General features: G+C 58.8%; 1 protein-coding gene across 2 annotated transcripts; it reads left to right on the top strand.

Annotated features, from left to right (window-relative positions):
* Nucleotides 1–1,341: 1,341 nt before the first annotated feature.
* Nucleotides 1,342–22,346, top strand: EHD1 (EH domain containing 1). Of its 2 annotated transcripts, none has more exons than XM_082748386.1 (6): nucleotides 1,342–1,440; nucleotides 2,633–3,059; nucleotides 6,871–6,968; nucleotides 18,138–18,550; nucleotides 21,133–21,297; nucleotides 21,615–22,346. In XM_082748386.1, the coding sequence occupies exons 1-6, from the start codon at nucleotides 1,413–1,415 to the stop codon at nucleotides 22,137–22,139; spliced, it is 1,656 nt and encodes a 551-aa protein (XP_082604512.1). In that variant the 5' UTR covers nucleotides 1,342–1,412; the 3' UTR covers nucleotides 22,140–22,346. The 2 variants fall into 2 exon arrangements, with proteins under 2 accessions (XP_082604512.1, XP_082604513.1); XM_082748387.1 differs by lacking the exon at nucleotides 1,342–1,440 and adding an exon at nucleotides 1,679–1,919.
* Nucleotides 22,347–22,921: the final 575 nt, after the last annotated feature.

Here is a 22,921-nt window from a genome sequence, read left to right as displayed (position 1 = left end):
GACGGAGCAGATCACCTCCAGGGGAAGCAGATAAGCCTTTTCTCTGGGGAGACCTAGAGAACAAGGCCTGGTTGGGCAGGTGTGTGTTGGTGAATTTGAACGAAGGAAACACTAGGAGTGGGGGATGGGCCTCATTTCCACAATTCCTCATTTCCACGAAAAAGAAAAATAGTTGAACTCTTCCTTAGTCTTTTGTCACAGCCCTGGGCAAAGACAGAAAGTGAAACAGAGAAACCAAGTGAAATGTTTCACTTAATGATTTACAAAACTCCCACCAAATAGAATCCACAGGGCTCCGAATACAAAAAGAGAGTTAGGACTTTTTCACAATCTGGGAATTACTAGATCAGGAAGCTGCCCAGGATCCAAGCACCAACTCCATGAATTTCGGGAAACTAATTTCCGCCCCCCTTGAGCCCCACTGAGGGAGAGACCCCTTCTTCCAGTCCTTTGTGTTCCTTGGAGAAAGTCAAGGGCCCTATAGAACAAAACAGGGGGCTGGAGTTTCATGTATAAATAACCCAGGAACATTTTGTTGTTTTCAGTTTTATTGGGCTGGCTATTCCCAGCATAGAGGACTCTGGGGAGATGTGAGGACCCTGGCGGGTCAGTGTGAACCCTGCCGAGAGGGGCCTTCTTGGAGCCTCATTCAGGCCACTGAACAACCGCCTCTTTCAGGAGCCTCAGCCCCGAGCCCTTCCCTGGAACAGTCCAGAAACTGCATCTCCGGGGTGGACCCCTCAAAGCGCCATGGAGGAGGCAAGTCCTTTGGCTTCTAAGGCTGGCCCAGGAAGTCTGGACTGGGCCCACCCAAGGTTCCCCATCACCAGCTGGCACACAGCCTCTGGTGACAGCCCTGCTTAGGAGTTCTCAATATGTTCTTTTGAGCAGGCCACCAAGAAAAGAGTCTTGTGGCTTCTGGTTTACTGGTATTGATGAAAAGAATGCTAATCAAACCCCAAATAAAAGCAAATAAAAGTCATGGGCTTGAGAGTGCAGACAGGGCTCTCCAACAGGGAGGCGATGGAGGGAAGATTTTCTTTCTTCAGAAGACAGGGAGGCCTCACCTCCCCCTCCACTTTGCCCCTTCTGGCTCCCACTTGACCCAGCCCACTTAAGAACTCTGCTCATTCTCAGACTTGAGTTCCTGCCTCCATTCCACACCTCCCAGAAGCGAGAAGGTTGGATATGAGGTCTTCAAGCTCTTGCATGCATTTCAGATCTACCTAGGAGTCCCCGCCAACCCGCCCCCCCCACCCCCCCGCAGCGCTGTGCCACCCCCCCCCCCTCCTCCACGGATACTGGTTACCTAACAATCACCGGCCCCACAGCTCTGACATCACCCGCTGAAGATTCTCACCAGCCTGGCCAGCCAAGGGGGCCGATGTGTGGCCAGGAATGATGGCGGGGGAATGAGCGTAATGGAACAGCCAGGAACTGGTAAGGTGGTAGTGGGGGGGGACCCCGGGCCAGAGGTAAAAGAGGGTAACTGTTGGTGACCCTGAGAGGAAAGCAGAAGTATTTGGGTTTTTTTAATTTCCCCTAAGTTTCCCACAAGATTTCATTGTTGCCCCACATTTCGCCTCCTCCCCACATAGGGAATTTCCGATTTCACTTCCTCAAAACTCGGGCCAGAGGGCCTCCACTTCCTTCGTACCCCCACCCCTCCTCCCGCAGAGGCAGCCTTTGCGGAGAGGCCATCTCGTCTCCCCCACATGTCCAGTGCCCTTTGTGTCCTCCACTGCCGCGGGCCTCTTCCAAGCCCCAGCGCCACCGGCCTGCGGGGGGCTCAGGCGTCTTGCGGCCGGTCGGACCTTCCCCAGGGGCCTCTGACTCCCTCCCCACTCCCCTTTCCCTCATCACCAGCCCGCCTCCCCTACCACCTCTCTCTCTCCCTCTCCCAAAGCAGATCAAGAAGGGTGCGAAGTAGTAGCAGGGAAGCAGGGGCGGGGAGGCGGCGGGGAAGGGCGGCTCCGACGGGAGGCGCGGGCCGCCCCTTCCCCGGGGGTCCGCCGCTACTGCCGGGGATTCCGAGCCGGCGGGGGAGGGAGGACCGTTCGTGGGGGAACTGCGGGTGGGCCGCGCAGCCGGGGACCCGGGTGTCTAACTGAGCGTCTCGCGGACGTTCGAAGGCACGGAGGCTCCGGGACCTCTTCGCGCCCGACTCTCTCCTCCCGCCGTCCCAACCGCCGCACTCGCGAGCGCAGCCCCACCGAGGGAGGGGCGAAAACAGGTGCGGTTGCCACGGCAGCCGGGCCAGGGGCGGGGAGCAGAGCGAGCGGCGCTCGCGATATTTGGAATAGGCCAATGGGAGGCGGGGGAGGGGAGGACGTGGCGCGGAGTTCGCGGGCGGGGCTCCTTCCTCCCCTGCCCTTTTCTCCGCGGCTCGGCGCTGCGGCGGCGGCTGCGGCGGCGGCGGTGCGCGCGCCCGGGCATGGGGCCGGGCCCTATAAAGGCGGCTCGGCGAGGCGCGCGCCCCACTCCGCAGAGGACGCTCCGCGGGCCGTGCAGTGCGCCTGCGCAGTACGGGCCGCTCCCCGCCCCCCTGCCCCGCCGCCCCTCCGCCGGCCGGCCGGGCCCCGCCTCGGCTCCGCGCCCTCGCCCCGCTCTCAGCCGCCGCTCTGCCCCGCAGCAGCCAGCCCCGTCCCCGCCAGCATGTTTAGCTGGGTCAGCAAAGATGCCCGCCGCAAGAAGGAGCCGGAGCTCTTCCAGACGGTGGCCGAGGGGCTGCGGCAGCTGTACGCGCAGAAGCTGCTGCCCCTGGAGGAGCACTACCGCTTCCACGAGTTCCACTCGCCCGCGCTGGAGGACGCGGACTTCGACAACAAGCCCATGGTGCTCCTCGTGGGCCAGTACAGCACGGGCAAGACCACCTTCATCCGGCACCTGATCGAGCAGGACTTCCCGGGAATGCGCATCGGGCCCGAGCCCACCACCGACTCCTTTATCGCGGTCATGCACGGCCCCACCGAGGGCGTGGTGCCGGGCAACGCGCTGGTGGTCGACCCGCGGCGTCCCTTCCGCAAGCTCAACGCCTTCGGCAACGCCTTCCTCAACAGGTACCCGCCCCTGGCGCCGGGGAGAGGGGGGCGGTGGGGAACCCCCGGGGGCGGCCGCACTCGGGTCCCGGCCGTACTGTGGTCGTGGCCCGCCCCCCCACCCCATCGTCCTTTGTCTCCGAGGCCCCAGCGAGCCCCTCTGCGACCGCTCCCTGGGACAGGGGCCCCTGCCGCTTCGCACGAGAAACCCACCGGGAGGTCTGGCGGTGGGTTTCGCCGCCCCCTCCCCCGCTTCGGTCACCCCAGAATTTTCCAGGTTATCAGTTTAACTCCCGCACCGTCCCGCAGATCCCAGCCCCACTCTCCTCAGAACCGGGGTCAGAGTTGGGAAGGTGAGAGATTCTTGTCTCCACCTCCTCCCAGTGTAGTTAGTCCCAGGCTGGATGCACCGAATTCATTCAAACCAGTCCCTGTCCTCCTCCCTTCCTTCAAGTGGCTGCTGCCTAAGTGTCCTGGAAAAATATGTGAAACTTTAGTCATTCCCTTTGCTGCTGTGCTGTGCTGTGCTTCCCTGGGGACCGCTGGTTTTGTGTGGGAGGGACAAGGAGGATCTGCTGTGGCCTGCTGAGTTTGGGGGCCGCCCACGAGGTAGCAGACAGATGGAGTGTGAACACTCCCCCTGGGGGGCAGCTCCACAGGGCCTGTGCTCTCTTAAGGGTTTCAGGAAGCAGCCTGTCTATAGCACTGGGAGCCGGCGAATGAGATCCGGGCCCTGACTCCCTCACTAGGAGGTACCTTAACCTGTTTGGGCCTCAGTTTCCCCAGTTAGACGGAGGAAATCTTGCTTCTTCGTGATACAGGTCATCCTCCAAGAGTCTAACCCTCATGCTGCTGGGAAGGAAACACATTGATTTTCTGTGGTGTCCAACAGCCAAGTTCACTCTTCTCTAAAGGAACTCAAAGGCGCTTGTCAGTGGTTCTAACATCCCTGTCCCCACCCCTACCCCCAGGGACATACCAAAGGACTTCACAGATCTGCCCTTCCTGCCACCCCCCATTCAAGGAGTGACTGCACATGCCTTTCAAAGTGTGTGTAATGGAAGAGCCTAGGAAAGAATCCTTGACTCTTGCCTTCCAGGTCTCCACCCTGTGTGATCACATTCCTTTTCCAGACACTGTCCAGCCGCACAGGGTGAACCAGCTTGCTCCCGATCCAGGCCAGTGGCCAGCCTACCTCTCTGCACAGAGCTGACTTTGAGAAGACAGGCAGACTCATATTACGTTGTTTTGCCCCTTTCGGGCATTTAAGCCTGGCCTCCTGTTTTATGGCTGTTGGCGTTTGTGTGTCACGGCCGGAGCTGTGCAGAGCCCTTTGAGTGAGAGGCACGGCCCTCTTCACCTTGAGCCTTCCTCTGGAGAATCGCTGTGTCCCGGAATTACTGCTCCAGCGGACCCGCGATTGGCCGGGACTGTTAGCTGGTGGGCACCAGACGGCGTTGTGCGTAGTTTGGCTGCTGTGCTGGGAATTCCAAGCATTATTAGGTCTTGACTTTCACACACAACTATGGGAAGCTAGAAGGAGGGGTGCTGCGCCTTCGGTCCTTGGGCCTCCACTTCTGAGTGTGAGAGCAGACAGCTTTTGAAAGGAGAAATGGAGTATGCGACGTGTTTCTGAAGTTGGAGACCTAAAATTTCAGTCAGATGGGATCATAGACTCATCTGGGCACACCCCCCCCCCCACAATCTCCGTGCCCGCTTAGAGGGCTCTGCTGATTTGCTGAGCTCACCGGGGTAGCTTACTGTAGGGCCAGCTGGCCGACTGGCCTTCATGTGTCCGGTCACTGCCTCCTGCTGCTTCTGCCTGGGAAAAAAACACAGGTCAGGGATGCTGGGTCCAGGACAGACACTCTGATGATGTTGGTGCCTCGGGATTCAAGAAGCACACTTTGATTCCCCCCCCCTTTTTTTTTTTTTTTAATTTATGTAGGCTCCACACCTAATATGGGGTTGAACCCCTGCCCCTGCGATCGAGTCTCAGGCTCCGCTGACGAGTCCCAGGCGCCCCTTATTTTCCTCTTGCCACTTGATCTCCAGAGGGTTCTTGATCACTAAGTGTCCTTATCAGCCCAGGGGTGGGGAGGAGGTGGGGCACGGGTTTGCCCTGGAGCAGAGGCCCCAAGCTGTGTCAGCCTGTGGAGTGCACGGAGCGCCCGCCCGCCGGCCAGCCAGGCCATACAAAGGGGGCTCTTCTCTGGCTGACACAGCCTCTCCCAGCAGCTTAAAGAGACCTATTGAATCATGAACTTGACTTTCTGCCCTTTTCACCATTAAGTGTCTGCTCTAAGACTAAAATCCAACGGAGCAGACCGAGGCAGGCTGCAGGCAAGGTGTCCTACGAGCAGCCTATGAAAACTCACTGTGTGGCTGCCACCAGCCACTTGTGGGGTGAGATGCAGTCGGTGTGTCCTTGCTGGTGGGAGATGAAGCCTCTGTGTCTGTACTGCTTGCTCCCTTTCTTGTTTCCCACCAGGCTCCCAGGGCTCCTCGGGACAGCTCACTTCCGGGTCTTACCCATTCCCTTACTCCCAGGTCTCCTTTACAAGGTGGTGCTGTGTAATGTCACCACTCCAGCCAGTTCTACTTTTGGTTCTTTTAATTGGGGCTTCTCTCCTTGACCCTTCCCCAGCAGGATCCCCAGGGCTGGCGCACCGATAATCAGGGCGTGCGCTGCTGCTGGCAGGGGGAGCCACCGGGTCCAAGGTCTGAGGGTCAGCTGGTTCTGCCCCGCTGTGCCTGCAGACACCACCCCTCGCCCTGGCGGTCTGCCCCAGGCCTGGCCACTGGTCACTTGGGGGTAGGAGGGGGGAGGGCGAAAAAGGAGAACCTTATCAGCTCGGATTCCTCCCCACAGTTGGAAAGGCAGCTTTAAGCCTGCATCCTACAGACAAAGGGTCAGTATTTTCTTTGCTCACAATGTCTTTTTCAGAGGTTTTTAAAGGAGCTTTTTCTGTGTCCAGTAAAGAATCTCTGCTATCAGTTGGGACAGCCCCTTGCTGTTCTGGGCTGTTCTGTGCTTAGTGGGAACTTGGGCACACATGGTTAGGCCCTGGCCCAGGAGTTGCCAACCTCTCTGTGGCTTAAATTTGTCCCTCCTCCAGCCTGCTCCGGCTTTCAGAGAATGGGGTCCAGACTCCCGGTCCAGACTCCCTGTCCCGCCAACCAGCCCACGCATCCCCCAGCTTTTACTGGCCGCCCCCTGCCATCCCTTCATCCAAGCAGCTGGGTGGAGGGGTTGGCTGGTCCCGGCAGCAGTAAGGAAGCCTCTCCCCACCTTCCGGGTGTGAGGAAATTTACTAACTCCTACTGTCACCTTTATGTTTCCCTTCTGGAATGGAATGGTGACTTAGGCTCGTGCAGTTTGCACTAACACATCAGCAACTTGAAAGCTGAACTCTTGAACCCTGGGGGAAAAGCTAATGTGAGGGAAATGCTGAGGCAGGCCAGATTGGCTGCTGGTTGGGTTCTCAGTTAAGACACCACGGAGTGGAGGGGCGCCTGGGTGGCTCAGTCAGTGTCCCAGCGGGGAGTCTGGTTCTCTCTCTCTCTCTCTCTCTCTCTCTCTCTCCCTCTGCTCCTCCCCCCTGCTCGTGCGCTTTCACTTGCACTCTCATAAAATAAAATAAAATCTTTTTTAAAGAAGACAGTACAGAGTTCAGTGGCCACCCCGGAAATGCTAGAAACTCCTTTAAACTCCTTGGTCTGGGAAAAGAAGGCAGAGGTGGAGAGGAAGGTGCACAGAAAGCCCCCGTCACTTTTAGAGCAGCGAGAGCGGAGTCTTGACATGTCCCCTCCGGCGCTCGCTCCCCTGCAGGTTCATGTGTGCCCAGCTGCCCAACCCGGTCCTGGACAGCATCAGCATCATCGACACTCCCGGGATCCTGTCTGGAGAGAAGCAGCGCATCAGCAGAGGTAAACAGGCTCTGACACAGCCCAGGGTGCCTTCCATCTGCGGTCTGGGACCCGGACCAGGGCTGCCCCTGAGGTCCCTCCCGGCCCAAGTGAGAACCCGTCTGCCATCGGCCAGGTGTCTGCTCGGAGTGCTGAGCCCTGACGGGGCAGGAGTTGCTCTCGCCCTGGGCTCCCCGGGCCGAAGTTACAGAGCTGTCCGGGGGCAAGCACAACCAATCTCATGGCTCTCGTGCTTTCCAGCCCCTGGGGCATGCTGGGAGATGGGCAGGCTGGCGAGATGGCACCTCGGGCTGGCTGTGAGGTCACGGGAAGTCACTCTGTGTCCGGGCTCCAGGTCCCCCAGCCAGCATCATTGCTCCCCTGGGACTTCCTCACCTTAGTTGGGGTGTAAAGGCTAAGCCGTCTGAATTCCTGGTAAGCCTAGCAGGTCTGTGAGCGAGCACTTGACTCCAGCAGGCCGGCCAAAAGGAGAAGCGGCAGGGGTTTGTTAAACGTTTGGGGGCTCATGGAAAAGGGTTTAGTTTGCTCGGGGGTTAGCAGTCAGCAGCCTCCCCAGGGGCTGTGCACGCTGGAAGGTTTTTGGGCTGAGTGCCGGGGCAGCCGGCCCCTGCTTGTGTCGGCTCCTGTCTTGACTTTGCCACGCTTTCCTGAAGATCGGTTCAGGATGAGCCTGAGCTGGGCTCTGTTTCTGCTGCGGCTCCTTTTTGTGGAGGGGCGGGGAGCCTCGGGGCCTGAATGCTTTCTGGCGGTTGCACGGGGGCAGGCCAGGAGCAGAGCCTATAGTTGCAGATGGGGAAGGGAAAAATCAGGCTCAGACCACGGGTGGGGGAGAAGCAACCAGATTTGTGTATCATTTACTTGCAAATCATTCCCCATGGCCCTTCCCCTCTGAGCTGCCCAGTGTTGGTGAAGTTTGCATTTGAAGCCAGCGACCTGGTGACCTGGCGACCTGGCATTTGGGGGATGTTTATGTCTGCTGTGGCTCCCAGGGGGTGGGGGCCCTGTTCTTGGTGTTGAGAAGCCTTGCTTCTCTCTTTTTTTTTTTTTTTTTTAAATCCAGGCTGTGGGCCTCTGCCAGTAAGGGCTTATCTCAGAGCTCCCTGAAACTGCTCTGTCTCTCAGTCAGGTTTAAGCTCTTAGCTTCTGCACCCCAGTGAGAAAGACAGTCCTGGGAGTTCAAGGGACCAGCTTTGAGACCCCTTCTGAAAAGGCAAGGGCTGGGGCTCCTGGCTGGCTCAGGTGGAGGCGCACTCTTGATCTCAGGGTTGTGAGTTCGAGTCCTACGTTGGGTGTAGAGATTAGTTAAAGAAATAATACGGGGCGTGTGGGTGGCTCAGTCAGTTAAGTGTCTGCCTTTGGCTCAGGTCAGGATCCTCCGCATCCCAGCGGGGAGTCTGTTCCTCCCTCTGCCCTCCCCCACCTTTGTGCTCTTGCTCGCTCTCTCAAATAAATAAGTAAAATCTTAAAAAAAAAAAAAACCTTTAAAAATAAAAGAGCAAGGCTGTTTTTCCTTTCTTACTGTTCTTGTTCCAAGCTGGTTTTAAGAAAATGCCTGGTAAGCATTCAAGAGAAAGACCCACAAGGAGGGATTTATCCTCTGTTTACTTCGAGCCTGAGTTATCCTAGAGGGACCTCGTTGGAGGCTCCCTAGTGGTATCTTCAGAATGATCTGGAAGAGTAGGCAGAGGGGCTGCTTGTAACTGGGGCCATGGGGTAGAGAACTAAGCCGCCTCTGGGCTGCGCACAACGCTCCCAGCCCAGGGGTCAGTCGATGCGTGCAGGTCTTCGGATAGGGGCCGGGATAGGGACCGTAGCTTACAAAAAGAGGCTTAACATCTCAGGCTGTGTTCACTGTGACCTTCAGAACTGGGAGTTCAGGCATTTGCAGGAAAGGGTACGGGGTTCTTGTGAGCCTTATGACCCCGGGGACCACTGTTTTCCCCTAGTGCTGTGGCGTGCCCCTGCTGCGGGGGTGGGGCGGGAGGCGCGGCGGCGTGTCTTTGACACATCAGCCTGGGTCCAGGGAGCCCAGCAGGCTGATGGGTTGGGAGGGTAGGTCTGGCTGCTCTGGGCACCCTGCCCTCTCTGCTGGGATGCGCCTTCTGCCCCTGGCCTCCTTTCCTGGTCGGCAAATGGTGGGCAGCGGTGTCTAGACCTTCTCTCTCTGGGATGGGCCCCACTGCGGCGTCTCCCTGGGCTGTCTGGGGGTGGATCTGTGGACATAGGGTGCATGTGATGGGGGAGGTGTTTGGGGGGGGACATGAGGTGTGCAGGGCGATTTCCACCCTCAAGTTGTCCGTGCAGGTGGCAGATTCTCAGCAGAGGAAGCCAGCAGGGGATGCCAGGGCTCTCCCCTGCTTGCCTGTGCCCCCCTCCAGGTGTGAGACTTGACCCCTCTCTGTCCTGGGGCAGCTGCTCCCCCACCCCATGGTGGGCAGGAAGGTGGAGTGGGGTTTAATCTGATTGGAGCAGGGCTTCCTTTTGTGAAATAGCGAGATCAAACTGATTTTACTGGACAGTTCTTTCCCTCCAGGACCCAAGGTGTCTTGGTTTCTTTTACTAAAAGTTACTAAGTTGGGATTTGCTCTGCAATATGTTTGGTGTGAGTGTTTTATCAGCCAGAGAGAGACCATCGCGCATTACCTCTCCGTGGTGCTGCCTGTGGTCTTCGAGGGAGGTGGCCGCTAGCTGGACAGGGAAAGGAGTCGCCATCCGCTCAGAGGCCCCACCCACCAGTCTTTGCAAAGGTCCCGTGTGGCTCTGTCCAGCAGAGGAAGTCAGAGGAGGGCAGTGCGTTCCAGGCTCCGCGGCCAGCTCGCCTGTCTGTTCCCTTTGCTGACAGCATGGAAAGCAGGTGTTTCCCTCTCAGCAAGATAGGACCAGCAGAAAACACGGGTCCTGGGCAAGCAGCGTGCAGTTCTCTGGTCTGCGGATCTTGTTCCCTGGAAACAAGGTTCTTTTGCATTAGAGTTGTTAATTACATTTATGTCCATTTCCCACCGTATCTGCCAGGCCTCTCCTGGCTTCTTCCCCTTTTTCCTGTGGTCCCTAATGTGTGAGGAAATACCTTCTGGAAAGATAACACAGGGGCTGTGTAGGCCCAGAGCAGTCAGGATATAGGCCAGGCTCTGCAAGAGACTCCCAAGAGTTACTCAAGGAAGAAGGGGCCTCCGTGGGGGTCTCAAGCTGCACTTCCCTGGTGTGCTAATTGGAGGGACATTTTTTTTTTTTTTAAAGATTTTATTTATTTGAGAGAGAGAGCATGCTTGAGAAGAGAGAGGGTCGGAGAGAGAAGCAGACTCTGCCAAGCAGGGAGCCTGATGCGGGACTCGATACCCAGACTCCAGGATCATGACCTGAGCTGAAGGCAGTCGTTTAACTAACTGAGCCATCCAGGTGCACATAATCCGAGTGACTTTAAAGATAAAACATTCTCCTGTGTCAGCAGAGAAAGGTGATTTGTGGGGACAACATTCGTTCTTGAGTGCCATGTGACTGATAAAGGGCATTCCAAAGGGCATCCGGGGCCTGGTGGGGCGGGCGCCCTTCGCTCCCAGGCTCCCGCCTGTGCCTGCGCAGTCACAAGCCAGAGCAGGGATTTCCCACAGCGGGTCCCGGGGTTGTGGGGGGCAGGTGCACTCAGGCGGAGGCCCGAGCCTGGGGGTTAGGGGCCTGGCCGGGGCACTCCCTGCCATCGTCACCTTGTGGCTATGAGCTGGGTATTGTCACTTTTGTGCCCTGATTTCCCTCACGTGAGTTGTGTCTGCAGGGAAGTGTTCCTTCAGCTTGGGTTTGGAAGCTGACACCTGGCCAGCCTTGGGCCCGCCGTTTTGTATGCGGTCTGTACCAATGCCTCGGAGTGAGCCGGCGCCCCTTAGCTGTCACACAGCTACACATGGGGAAGCCCTGCTGCCTTCCAGACGAGGAGGCTGAGGCTTGGGAAGGTTAAGTCGTTCGCACAAGGCTGCACGGGTAGGTGTGTGTCTGTGGGCCCAGCAGGAGCAGTGCTCCCGCCCCCCAGCCCCCCAGCCACCCACCACCCCGTTACGGAGAGGGCACACGCCAGCCCGGCCTACAACAGCACCGAGAGCCCAGATCGGGCATGTCTTTGACCTGTTGCGTGGTGACGTTGCGGGGCTTCTGAGCTCTCCTGACAGTTCTCTCCCAGCCTGAAGTCAGACTCCGAGTTCACAAATGGACCCGAGGTCCAGGGCTTGGAACAACCATGCTGGTGTCTTCTTCCTTTTCCCTGTTCTCAGCCTCTAGCCAGGATCACCTTCCCGCCCGAGACCCTCTGCGGATGGGTGTAGGACCCCTGGCCAGGGCTGGCTTCTCACGGGCCCTCCTACTGACTGACCCCTGGTTCCCAGGCTCCCTCCAAGCCTGGAAACCGCCCCAGTAGGCAGGTAGGGCCTTCCAGGGGCAGACCTGAAGTCCTCTGACTCTGAGGGGGCCCGCGCTGTGGGCAGCCCCCTGTTCCTGCTGACCCTTGCGACTGCCTCCAGAGCTGCCCCATCCCTAAAAGCCCTCCATCGAGGTCGGGGTTCTCTGCAGTCCGTAGACTGCTCCATGAGATGGCCTGCAAGCCTCTGGCTAGGCCACGCGCTGCACCCTTCTTGGATTCCGCATGCGCACAGAGTGGATGAGGACGGAAGGTTTGGGCCCCAGCTCCGTACTTGAGCCAGGGACCCTGGGGAGTTCCTGCAGCCCGTGTGCTGACCCCTTGCCCTAGTATCTCATGCTCAGTGACATGTTTAGGCAGCGTCAGCTAATTACAAACAGATGTCAAAAAAATCCAGGAATTCCCAGACTTTGATTAGAAAGACCTTTCTCTGACTAACACCCTGAGGAGTCCAGAGGCTAGGGAAGCACTGACTCAGCTGGAGTTTCCCTTCCTGGCCCCCTGGCCGCCTCCAGGCCTCCCTCTCGCCCCCGCCCCACCCCCACTCTGGTCCCCGGACAGCTTTTGGCTCAGCCTTTGGCGGGAATGCAGCAGCTCTGCCGAGGGGCGTGGGCCGCTGGTTGCGGAGGAGTGGGACCAGCCGGCGCCCGGCACCTGCTGGCTTCGGGGGGCTGTGAGCTGGCAGCTGGCCCGGGCGCCTGCGAATGTTCCGTTTATATTCGGTGGTACGGGGCATTCTTTGAGCATGAGAGGTGGTCATTGCCCACACAGCCCTCTGAGTCTGCACTCCTTGAGCCCGAAATACAGTTCCTGGGTGTAAATGAGAACAAACATTTACCAGCGCTTACGGGCCACCAGGCACCACTTCGGTGCCCACAGCAGCCCCACGTGTTAGAGACGGGACATCCCCGCGTCACAGACGGAGAAACGGGCTCCGAGAGGGGCCACGGCCTGCTGGAGTCACGCAGCTGGTTGCTGAGTAGAGGGCTCTGGATTCAAGTGCCTGCCTGATTGCAGAGGCCATCGGTCCTTCCCCGCCCTTTGCCCATTTCCCAGTACTAGCTACTGAGGTCTTCGCCCTTGTTAGGCGCGCAGCTCAAGGAAGCATTTGCGTAACCATCGCCATGATCAGCGTCTGGTCTTTCCATCAGCCTGGAAAGTTCCCTGCTCCCCTTCATAATCCCTCTGGTCCCCGGCAGTATCAACGGACCTGATACTTATCCCTGAGGGTTTGCCTTCTCTAGAATGCCCGGTACAAGTCTTCCATGCTTGGGGGTGTTCGTCGTGTTTGAGAACATTGACCCATCATTCCTCCCGTGTACCTCATGCCTGATCCATTCACCTGCCGAAGAGCCTTGGCGTTTCCAATTGGGGGCCCTTTTGAATAAAGCTCCTACAGACATTTGCATAGTACAGTGTGGAGTTCAGTTTCTTTCTTTCTTTTTTTTTTTTTAGATTTTATTTATTTAGGTAGGCAGAGAGGCAGGCAGAGAGAGAGAGGAGGAAGCAGACTCCCCACTGAGCAGAGAGCCCGATGTGGGGCTCGATCCCAGCGTCCTGGGATCATGACCTGAGCCCAAGGCAGAGGCTTTAACATACTGAGTCCCCCAGGCGCCCCATGGAGTTCAGTTTCTTAATTTCTCTTGGGTAAATACCTAGGAGTGGGGAGGCCCCTTTCTCCTCGCCGCTGAGTGACACCAGGAAAGTCCTTCCCGGAAGAGAGTGCCCTCCAGAGGAATCTCGGCCACCACGTTGGTCCTCTCTCAGCTCCTTCATCGTCCCCCTGCTGTCCTGCGCCCCCTCTCCCGTGCCCAGCACCGGTTGGAAACGTGTGTGGTGGGAGCCACGGCAAGAAATACCAAGGCCCACGCAGCTTGAATGGCAGGAAACAAAAGTCGTTTGCAGACAAGCCCTCTATTGTTGATGTTCTAGAAACTTGGAATGTATGAAGCAGCTTTTCCCCCCAGCTGCTGGAACTACCTGTATTTGGAGGGCGCCAGGAGAGGGCGAGGACCTGTCACAACTTCCTTTCTTTCACCTCTGTGCCCGTGGCGGGGAGCGGGACACTTGTCAGGACGGCAGACCTGGTGAGGAGCCCGAGGGGCCCAGACGAGGCTGGGTGAGGACAGAGCGGAGACGGGCGGCACGTTTGGATGTCCTGTTCGCGTGGCCCTGTGTGCTTGCTTCCCGAGGCCGAGCCCAGCCCTCAGCCAGGTTGCCCCGAGGGCACAAGCGACTCTTCTTTGTCCTCTCTTCCTGGGTCCCCACGTCTGAGCCTGAGCGCTGAGACTGACCGCAGTAATAACCCTTCTCGGTGCACGGTTCGGTGGCATCAAGTACGTTCGTGGCGTTGTGTGACGGTCCCCACCATCTGCCTTTCCGACTTCTCCGTCTTCCAGACAGAAACAGCATCCCCGTTAACCACTCGTTCTCCGTCCCCCTCCCTGCAGCCCGCGGCCCCCTCAGCTCTCCTTTCTGTGTCTGCGGACGTTGGATGCATGGAATCGTGCAGCGTTGGTCCCTTTGTGCCCGGCTTATTTTAAAATTTTTCCAAAGTCCCAGAGCTTTCTGTGCGAGGACTTGCCCCTTATCAGAGACGGCACCGGCTTTTCCTCACACTGTGGATTCAGGGGCCCAATGCGTCCTGGGGCCGAGGCTGACCCCTCGTGTGTCCCGAAGCCTGGAGGCTCACCGCCTTGGGTGATGCCTACGGTGGGGGCACTGGCCTCCATTGAGGCTTTGGTGCTGCTGCTGCTGTGGGTCCAGCCCTGGAGACACCATCCATCAGGCCAGAGTGAGGGTTTGGTGGACAGATGGGTGCCGGGTGGGCGTGGCAGAGGCTGCAGCCACGTGGTTGTGCGCGGTCATACAGCTGTGATGACGTCCCATGTGCCTAAGTGCCGTGACCCTTTTCGTGACCCGTGGACGTACTTGGCCAGGCACCATGTCTCCCGCCCCGAAACTGGGAGCATTTTTCATAATAAACAGGAAATTTCATTCACCTGCACAAAAAAAAAAAAATGGACTTAGCTCTGTTGGCTCCAGCTTCAGGTGTTGGCGGATAACGGGGCTTGTGGGAGGGCGGGCAGGAGGGAGCACTTGGAGTTCTTGGCTCTTCCCGTGGTGACTCGGGCGCCACGATTCAGAGATGGCTGCTCCCCCTCCTCCTCTCTGTCATTCCTGGAGTCTTTCTGGGCCCCTACCAGCGGGGGACATTGGGTGGAGGCTGGGGGCTGAGCTCAGCTCCCTCTGCGCTGTCCTGACTCCTGGGCCAAAACGAACTTGGCCTGGAGCCCAGCCCATCAGGGAACCCCTGGTTCCAGCACCTCACCTCTGGCGCCGCTGCCTCCCCAGCCGTGCGAATCTGGGCTCGTTCAGCGTGTGGAGGTCTGAGAACAGGCAGGGTGGTGAGGGCAGGAGTTGGGCCTTGTTTTTGCTGAGCGGGAGCCGTCATTCAGTCCTGAGTCTCCCTCGCCTGCTGCTCTGCCCTCCCTTCGCGGTTTCTGCCAGGAGTTTCTCTCGGAGCCAACCGCGTGGTGTCCGGGGCCGTGGGGGCCGCATCCTCTGCCCCCGGTGGCCTGTGGTGCTGGCTCCAGGCCTCCTCACACCTTCTGTGCACGGACAGTTCGGTGGTCCGGCTGTTTCTGACCCTCAGCATGGGCCTCGGGTAGGCGAATGGCTGCCCTGCCTGGGCTCAAGTTCAGATTCTCCGAGGCCTTACTGCCCCCTCCCCCACCCCTGCCCCCTCCGCCCTGGTCCACCTCCCTTCCCACTGACCCCCTTTGGAAACTCCAGCCGGTCGAGGGATCTTCTGATCAGGGTGGCCTGTCTCCCTGGCACACTGGGCGGGGGCACGGATTGCCCACTGGAGCTGTGGCGAGGCTGCGTGCTAAGTCAACGGAAATAGTGAATTTGAGGTTTTCCTGAGGTTTCAGTCTCACCCCGAGGACGAAAGCTGGCCTCTGGCCCCAGGACCAGGCTGAACTTTGGTGACTCTCAGTTCTGACTGGTAGTGCTGGCCCAGGCCCCTCGGCCGCTCCTGCCTGGGAGCATGTGTGCGCGCTCGTGCGCGTGCGTGTGTGGGTGTGTGACCTGATCTCATCTGCTCTATAGTCAGAGAAGGAGGAATTGTTTCTGGAATTCCACAGATCGAGAAATCGTAACTCAGGAGTGAGGGACAGCAGGTCTCAGTCAGTGCCTGGCGCTGTGAGTCGAATCTAGGTCTATCTTGGTTAAGAGCCCACGGTCTTTCTGAGTGCTTAAGTGTGGGGCGAGGCTTGGAACGCTGTGGCTTCGGACATACAGTTCTGCAGCGCACTTGAACCTGGGGGACCTGGTGGCCAGAATGTTTATGCTTCACCCCTCGGCACGCCCCACCGTTAACTGTATATCTTAAAGCCCTGGCAGTGGGGCCCCGGTTCTGGCCTGAGTAGAAGTCGTCTCTTGAGGAGCCCATTTGGGGACCTGCATTCAGTCCAGGAGCCTTGGCAGGACCCGGAGCAGCTGAATACCTCCCTGCTGACCTACTGAGCAGGTTCCCTTGGGGCCAGGGAGGGCTGCCCTCCCTCCTCATGGCACCGTTGGTCACTCTGTCCTTTTTCTCTGTTCTCTCCCTCTACCTGGTACTTTTCTGTAACCTGTAGTCCACACAGCGCATGGCCACATCCCAGTGTGTTCAGGGTGGCGAGCATGGTCTCAGGCTCTTCTCTGGGGAAACAGCTTCTCCAGCATACTTTCAGGAGCTCGACTGTGCTCTGGGGTATGTTTGCTGCTGCTTAAGAGGCCCGGCCTGTGTCGGACATGGCCTGTGGGGAGTGGGTGAAGAACCAGGAGCCCAGGGACAAAGGAGGCTTGCCCAGAATCACCCGGAGAGGAAATGGTAGCTCGGGGGCTTTGAGCCAAGCTTCCCAAAGACTCTTAGGCCATTGTTGTCACGTGGTCTTCCTACATCTTCTCATCTTTATTCCTAAAAGTTGAGAAATAGGGGCGCCTGGGTGGCTCAGTCGGTACGTGTCTGTCTTCAGCTCGGTTCAGGATCCTAGGGTCCAGGGATCGAGCCCCGTGCTGGGCTCCCTGCTCAGCAGGGAGTCTGCTTCTCCCTTTGGCTTGTGCTCGCACGTGCGCGCTCTCTCTCTCTCAAAGAAAGAAATAAAATATTACAAGTAAAAAAATACAAGATGAGAAATAGAACCTCCCTCCTTCTGGGGGCAGTGGAAGAAGTGGAAACATTTCGAAGAGACGTGGCTGTGAAATAGGGTACAGGTTTGGGGCGCCTGGGTGGCTCAGTGGGTTAAGCCGCTGCCTTCGGCTCAGGTCATGATCTGAGGGTCCTGGGATCGAGTCCTGCATCGGGCTCTCTGCTCAGCAGGGAGCCCGCTTCCCTTCCTCTCTCTCTGCCTGCCTCTCCATCTACTTGTGATTTCTCTCTGTCAAATAAATAAATAAAATCTTAAAAAAAAAAAAGAAATAGGGTACAGGTTAAAGTGCTGTTGCAGAGACCCAAAAATCCTTTGGCTTAAATCAGATATCCGCTAGTTTACGTGAAAAGTAACAGTTCAAGGCCATCCTGAACGTTCAGCTTTCATCTCCTAACTCAAGGTGGTTGCTCCTGCTCCTGCTATCACATCTGCATTCCATTCCTTAGGAAGGGAAAAGAGGACAAAGGTCTTAGAAACCTTGTTCATGTCTGCTGCAGGAGAGGCTAGGAGATGCGGTCTTAAACTAGCGGGCCAGAAGTCAGCTAGAACTGGTCCATTCTGTCATTCGAGGGAGAGCTCCAATGAGCAGTTTCTGCTACAGATGGCCACGTCCACCAGGAGGCTTCCACTGGACGGTGGGGGACTTGGAGTTGAGAGCTAGACTTGATGTAGTCCAGCTACCTCATTTTAGAGAAGCGTTGAAGACCTGGGGGTGGTGGTGCGTAGCATTGTGTAGGCTTATCTGGGCGGCAGAGATGGGCTAGAGTTCATGGTTTGGGCCGTAGGCCTGTGGTCTCCGTCCTACAGCTAAACTCTGCTGCTGTAGACCCGGGCAGCCACAGACGGTCCGGAGGAATGTGGCCATATCCCAGTCAAACTCCGACATACGGAGCAGGTGATGGGCCAGCTGCCGTTGGCCGGCCCCTGCTGTGGAGAATAATTGAGGTTCCTAGAGGACGGGGTGCCGGCACGGGTGCCCCGCAAGTAGCAGCTGCAGGTGTCACAGCTGTTCCTTACTGTCCTTGTCATACAAGAGCATGTCGCGGGCAGGCTGCAGCCGGGTCTCTTTTCTTCTCTGTGCTGAGCTCCCCTCCTTGTCCTTGCCGCCTTAGAGCTCAGACTTCGTGACTTCTTTTCTTTCTTTTGAGATTTTATATGTTTATTTGACAGCAAGAGTGAGAATAAGCAGGACAGTGGGGGGAGGTAGTGGGAGGGGGAGAACTGCCTGCCGAGCAGGGAGCCCGACGCGGGGCTGGATCCCAGGACCTGAGCCGCCAGCAGACGCTTAACGCGCTGAGCCACCCAGGCACCCCTGGATTTTGTGACGACTTCTGCGTTATCTGTGGCGCACCTCTCCGTGCCAGGTGCTCTGTGGGCGAGGGTCACACTGGGCGGACACAGAAATAGGGGGACCCAAGGCCCTGCGCTCTGGGTGCTGTGCTGGCCCCGTGCGGACACGGTGGGGATTTAAATGAGCCCAGGCTGGGCAGTCCCAGGTTGAGTCGGGGAGGAGAGCCTCAGAGCAGCCCGGCCCCCGGTGCCCCCGAGCTCAGCCCGCTCTTCCCGCAGGGTACGACTTTGCCGCCGTGCTGGAGTGGTTCGCCGAGCGGGTGGACCGCATCATCCTGCTCTTCGACGCCCACAAGCTGGACATCTCGGACGAGTTCTCCGAGGTCATCAAGGCCCTCAAGAACCACGAGGACAAGATCCGCGTGGTGCTGAACAAGGCGGACCAGATCGAGACCCAGCAGCTGATGCGGGTCTACGGGGCCCTCATGTGGTCCCTGGGCAAGATCATCAACACTCCTGAGGTCGTCAGGGTCTACATCGGCTCCTTCTGGTCCCACCCGCTGCTCATCCCTGACAATCGCAAGCTCTTTGAGGCGGAGGAGCAGGACCTCTTCAAAGACATCCAGTCTCTGCCCCGCAATGCTGCCCTCCGGAAGCTCAATGACCTCATCAAGCGGGCGCGGCTGGCCAAGGTAGACTTGTGGGTGGGGGACTGCTGGGGAGGGCCCCAGGATCGAGCTGCCATGGCTCTTGGGGTGCCCGAGACCCATCCCCATAACCCACTGCCGCACCGCTGCCCTGTGTCTAAACGGGTCCTCTCTGCACCCATGGGTGCGGCCCTTTCTCAACTGAGTCCTCCTGGTGCATGCAGACGTTAATCAGGAGGGGTGCGCTGGGCCGGGGGCAGCCTGGGAAGTGGGGAGGAGGCGAGGGCAGGTCTTACCGGCTTCCCCGCCCAGGCCTGTCGAGCATTCCGCACGGGTGGGCTGCTGGGGACACAGTAGGGACTGACACGCACTTCCAGCGCGCCCTAGTCGTACCAGGAAGGCGGAATGTGTGGAGGAAAGTCAGGCCCAGTTGTTTGTCCTGTCGTGGGATGCCGCGGAAGGTGGCCACTGGGAGGCCGCGGGTGGGCATGGGTACATATGCCAGGACAGGAGGGAGCTAGCAGAGAGATGGGGGGCAAGCCTGTCAGCCGAGGGAGAACACTGGGTGGCCTTGGTCCCCATGGGTCTTGTGAGCCATCCCGCCCCCCTGGGGAGGCACAGGGCCCGCTGGCCTCTGCTGGCGGCATCTGGATCGCCCAAAAGCCTAGAATCTCGACACCTGCCTACAGACTTCAGGGAGACTGGCTGGGGCTGGGAATGGAGGTGGATGCCACCAGCAGGCCCCTTCGGTCACGGAGGGGCAGAACACATCCCACAATGTAGCCCGGCCACCTCTGTGCACATGCGCAGATCCTGGATCCATGGAGCTCCGAGCTCGGCTTCAACGGGGACCCTGAGCATCACTGCTTCTCTGATGACTTGGCCGTGGAGGGCAGGGGTGTTCACACCTGCCTCGGGGCTCTGGAGGTGTAGGAAGGGGTTCCGTGGGGGTTAGGGGCTTTGGCAAAGGCAGTACTGTGGCTGGGAAGACAGTCACCCCAGGCTCCCCAGTAAAGGACCGAGGAGGGGCGCCTCCTCTCCAGTGGCAGGCCCCCTCCGGCGAAAACCAAGAGGAACCCTGAGTCCCGGGCTCCTGGCTCTGGGAACGCACCGCACGTGTGCAGTTCTGGCTTTTGAGCATCCACCAGGGGCCCCACACAGTGGCTCAGGCTGCGCCACGCCATCACAAGGTCTGAAGTCAGGTGGCATTTTGGTGCTCGCTGTCTTTTTTTTTTTTTTAAAGATTTTATTTATTTACTTGACAGACAGAGATCCAAGTAGGCAGAGAGGCAGGCAGAGAGAGAGGAGGAAGCAGGCTCCCCACTGAGGAGAGAACCCGATGCGGGGCTTGATTCCAGGACCCTGAGATCATGACCCGAGCTGAAGGCAGAGGCTTTAACCCACTGAGCCACCCAGGCACCCCGGTGCTCACTGTCTTGAGTAAAAAGAACTCAACATTCACCTACCACCAGTCCTGGTCTCCACACTGGTTACCTAGAGTGCTCGTGGATCCCACCGGAATGTGCTAGAAGGACAAGCTCTCGGGCCCCACCCTGCATCACTGAACCATCTGGGGATCTGTCTGCACAGTGAGGTCGCAGGATCTGCTCTGGGGGATCCAGGAACCCTCAGTTTTCCACATGTCTCACTTCTGGAAGCTTCCCAGGGAGGGGGGTGGTTCTGGGAAAATCCTTGTCGCTGGCTCCTTGCCTCCCATTTCCAGGCTGCAGGGAAGGGCAGAGCTCCTCCCTCTTTGTCCAGTGCACCCCCCACACCATCCCCCACCAGAGGGGCTACCTGTGCCCTCGCGCAGCCTTCTTCAGGGAGGGAACGACAGGCAGGCTCTCCATTCACCGACAAGTGGTGTGTAATCGCCTGGCCTGTGGGCACCCTGAGTCACCGTGCCCGGAAAACCCCAAGGCTTCCGATCTTGTCCCGCACCTGTGGGTTCCAGACGGCTTCCCTTTCCTGGAGCGAGTGGCTCTTCGTGCCAAGCCGCACGGGCCGGTGACGGGCAGAGCAGGGGCTGCCCTGCCGCGGCGGGCCTGCTTCCCTCGAGCTGTTCTCAGCCGGTGGGGCTCCCAGTCTGGGACACACAGGGTCCAGCTTATGGGGGGGGGTTTGAGGGGGTCGAGTTGCCACGGCTGGGAATAGGAGGGTGAGGCTGGCTGCCTGCAGCCCTTCGCGCCTGGACGTTCCTTGGCAAGGCAGTGGGATCCGAGAGCCCGTAGCCTTGGAGGGCGGCCAACGCTACCAGCTCACTGCGGGGAATGACGGGTGTGCCGCCCTTCGTTGGCAGACTTCGAAGTAAGGTACCGAGCTTAGAGGAACTTCAAAACATCTGGGCAACGGCTTATGTGCTTTACTTAACACTCATTCTGAGCTGTCCGGGTGATAAACTGAGCAGAGCTCGGGCTGCGTTGGGGTTTTGTGACCTTGACGTCAGTGGCCCCCAACGTGTGCTTGCGGATGGCGGGACAGCAGGTCCCGTATCTCTGCTGGGGGTGTGCCCGGCGCCGCAGAGAGCATGGGCCCTGGGTGGCTGCGGGCGGTCCCTGGTGACCTCAGCCTCCTGGGGCAGCCCATCTCCGGCCCCTCCCGACACGGTGTCCCTTCCTGTTTTCCAGGTCCACGCCTACATCATCAGCTCCCTCAAGAAGGAGATGCCCAATGTGTTTGGGAAAGAGAGCAAAAAGAAGGAGCTGGTGAATAACTTGGGAGAGATCTATCAGAAGATCGAACGGGAGCATCAGATCTCCCCCGGGGACTTCCCGAGCCTCCGCAAGATGCAGGTATGGCTGCCCCTCTTGGCCTCCCACACAGGGGCCCCCCGAGTTCAGTGGCAGCACCCCACTGCGGGCCATGACATCGCAGAGGGGAATGTGGTGACTCACCCTGAGCGGTGACTCACCTCGCCGCACCCCCCCCCCCCCGCCCGCCCGGACCCCAGCCCTCAAGGGAAGGTGCTGTTGCCACTTTGACCTTACAAGCTCCAGAGCCAAAGCTGAGGGGCGAGCCAGGGTGGGGTCGTGACCTGGGCCCAGCTCTTGCCTGGCCTGGCATCTGCGGGGACCTAACCCGGCCTTCCCCCCTCCCCTGCCCACCACAGGAGCTCCTGCAGACTCAGGACTTCAGCAAGTTCCAGGCCTTGAAGCCCAAGCTGCTGGACACGGTGGACGACATGCTGGCCAACGACATCGCCCGGCTCATGGTGATGGTGCGGCAGGAGGAGTCCCTGATGCCCTCCCAGGCCGTGAAGGGCGGCGCCTTCGACGGCACCATGAACGGGCCCTTCGGGCACGGCTACGGCGAGGGCGCCGGCGAGGGCATCGACGACGTGGAGTGGGTGGTGGGCAAGGACAAGCCCACCTACGACGAGATCTTCTACACCCTGTCGCCTGTCAACGGCAAGATCACGGGCGCCAACGCCAAGAAGGAGATGGTCAAGTCCAAGCTGCCCAACACGGTGCTGGGGAAGATCTGGAAGCTGGCCGATGTGGACAAGGACGGGCTGCTGGACGACGAGGAGTTTGCCCTGGCCAACCACCTCATCAAGGTCAAGCTGGAGGGCCACGAGCTGCCCGCGGACCTGCCTCCACACCTGGTCCCACCCTCCAAGCGGAGGCACGAGTGACCGCCCTGAGTGACCGCCAGCGCGGCCCCGGGGGGGAGGGGCCGTAAAGACTGAGCCACGGTTCCTCGGCTCTTGCGAAGGAAAACCACCATCTTTCTTTTCAGGCTGTTCTCGGGCCCAGCAGGGAGGCGGGTGGTACTTGTATGTGAATGATGGAATTTTGTGCACAAGAACTATGGATATTTTTAATATATAACGTTAGAGGCAGCGTTCTTTCTTGCCTCCTCCGTCTGACAGCCCCACGCACGTGAGCCCCTGTCCTCCCCGCCCCCGGCCCTACTGTACAGCACATGCCCCCCCACCCCAGCAGCTGTGGGGACCCCGGGGCCATGTGTAGACAGGAACCCCAGCATTCCCGCTGGTTTCTAAGCTGAGGACTGCTTTGCTGAGCGCGTGGCTCCTTCCCTGTCCGGCTCTGCCCCCTCCCCACGCTCCCGGAATAAGCTGGTCTGGTACCTTCCACCTCGCCCTCCCGGGCAGCCCCCGTGCGCGGGCCCTGCTCTCCGCTCTCACATCCCCCCACCCCAGCTTGAAAGTCACAGAAATGAGCCCAGCTCCCATTTATATGAGCTCCAGGGAATGAGGGGGGATGTGAGAACGTCCCTCAGGAAAACATAAGCTACTTTTATTCTGTGAAGTGACACCTTTCCTACTTGACCGAATTTTCCAGTAACTTCCCAACTAGGGGCAGCTCCACCCAGGCGCCGTGGGACCTGGAGAGCACACCCTGTTGGGGACCCCAGGGTTTGTGTTTCCTGCTTCTCCCTTTCATGCTCCTGGAA

The sequence above is a fragment of the Mustela nivalis genome (assembly GCF_964662115.1).
Source record: "Mustela nivalis genome assembly, chromosome: 9".
Taxonomy (NCBI): Eukaryota; Metazoa; Chordata; class Mammalia; order Carnivora; family Mustelidae; genus Mustela; species Mustela nivalis.
Note: the sequence above shows the minus strand (reverse complement) of the source record. Positions and strands in the feature narration are given on the sequence as shown.

Coding starts and splice junctions, on each gene's coding strand:
- EHD1 (XM_082748386.1), top strand. CDS start 1,413: ATGAGCGTAATGGAACAGCCAGGAACTG. Junction 6,969..18,137: donor GAAGCAGCGCATCAGCAGAG/GTAAACAGGCTC, acceptor CTCTTCCCGCAG/GGTACGACTTTGCCGCCGTG. Junction 18,551..21,132: donor AGCGGGCGCGGCTGGCCAAG/GTAGACTTGTGG, acceptor CCTGTTTTCCAG/GTCCACGCCTACATCATCAG.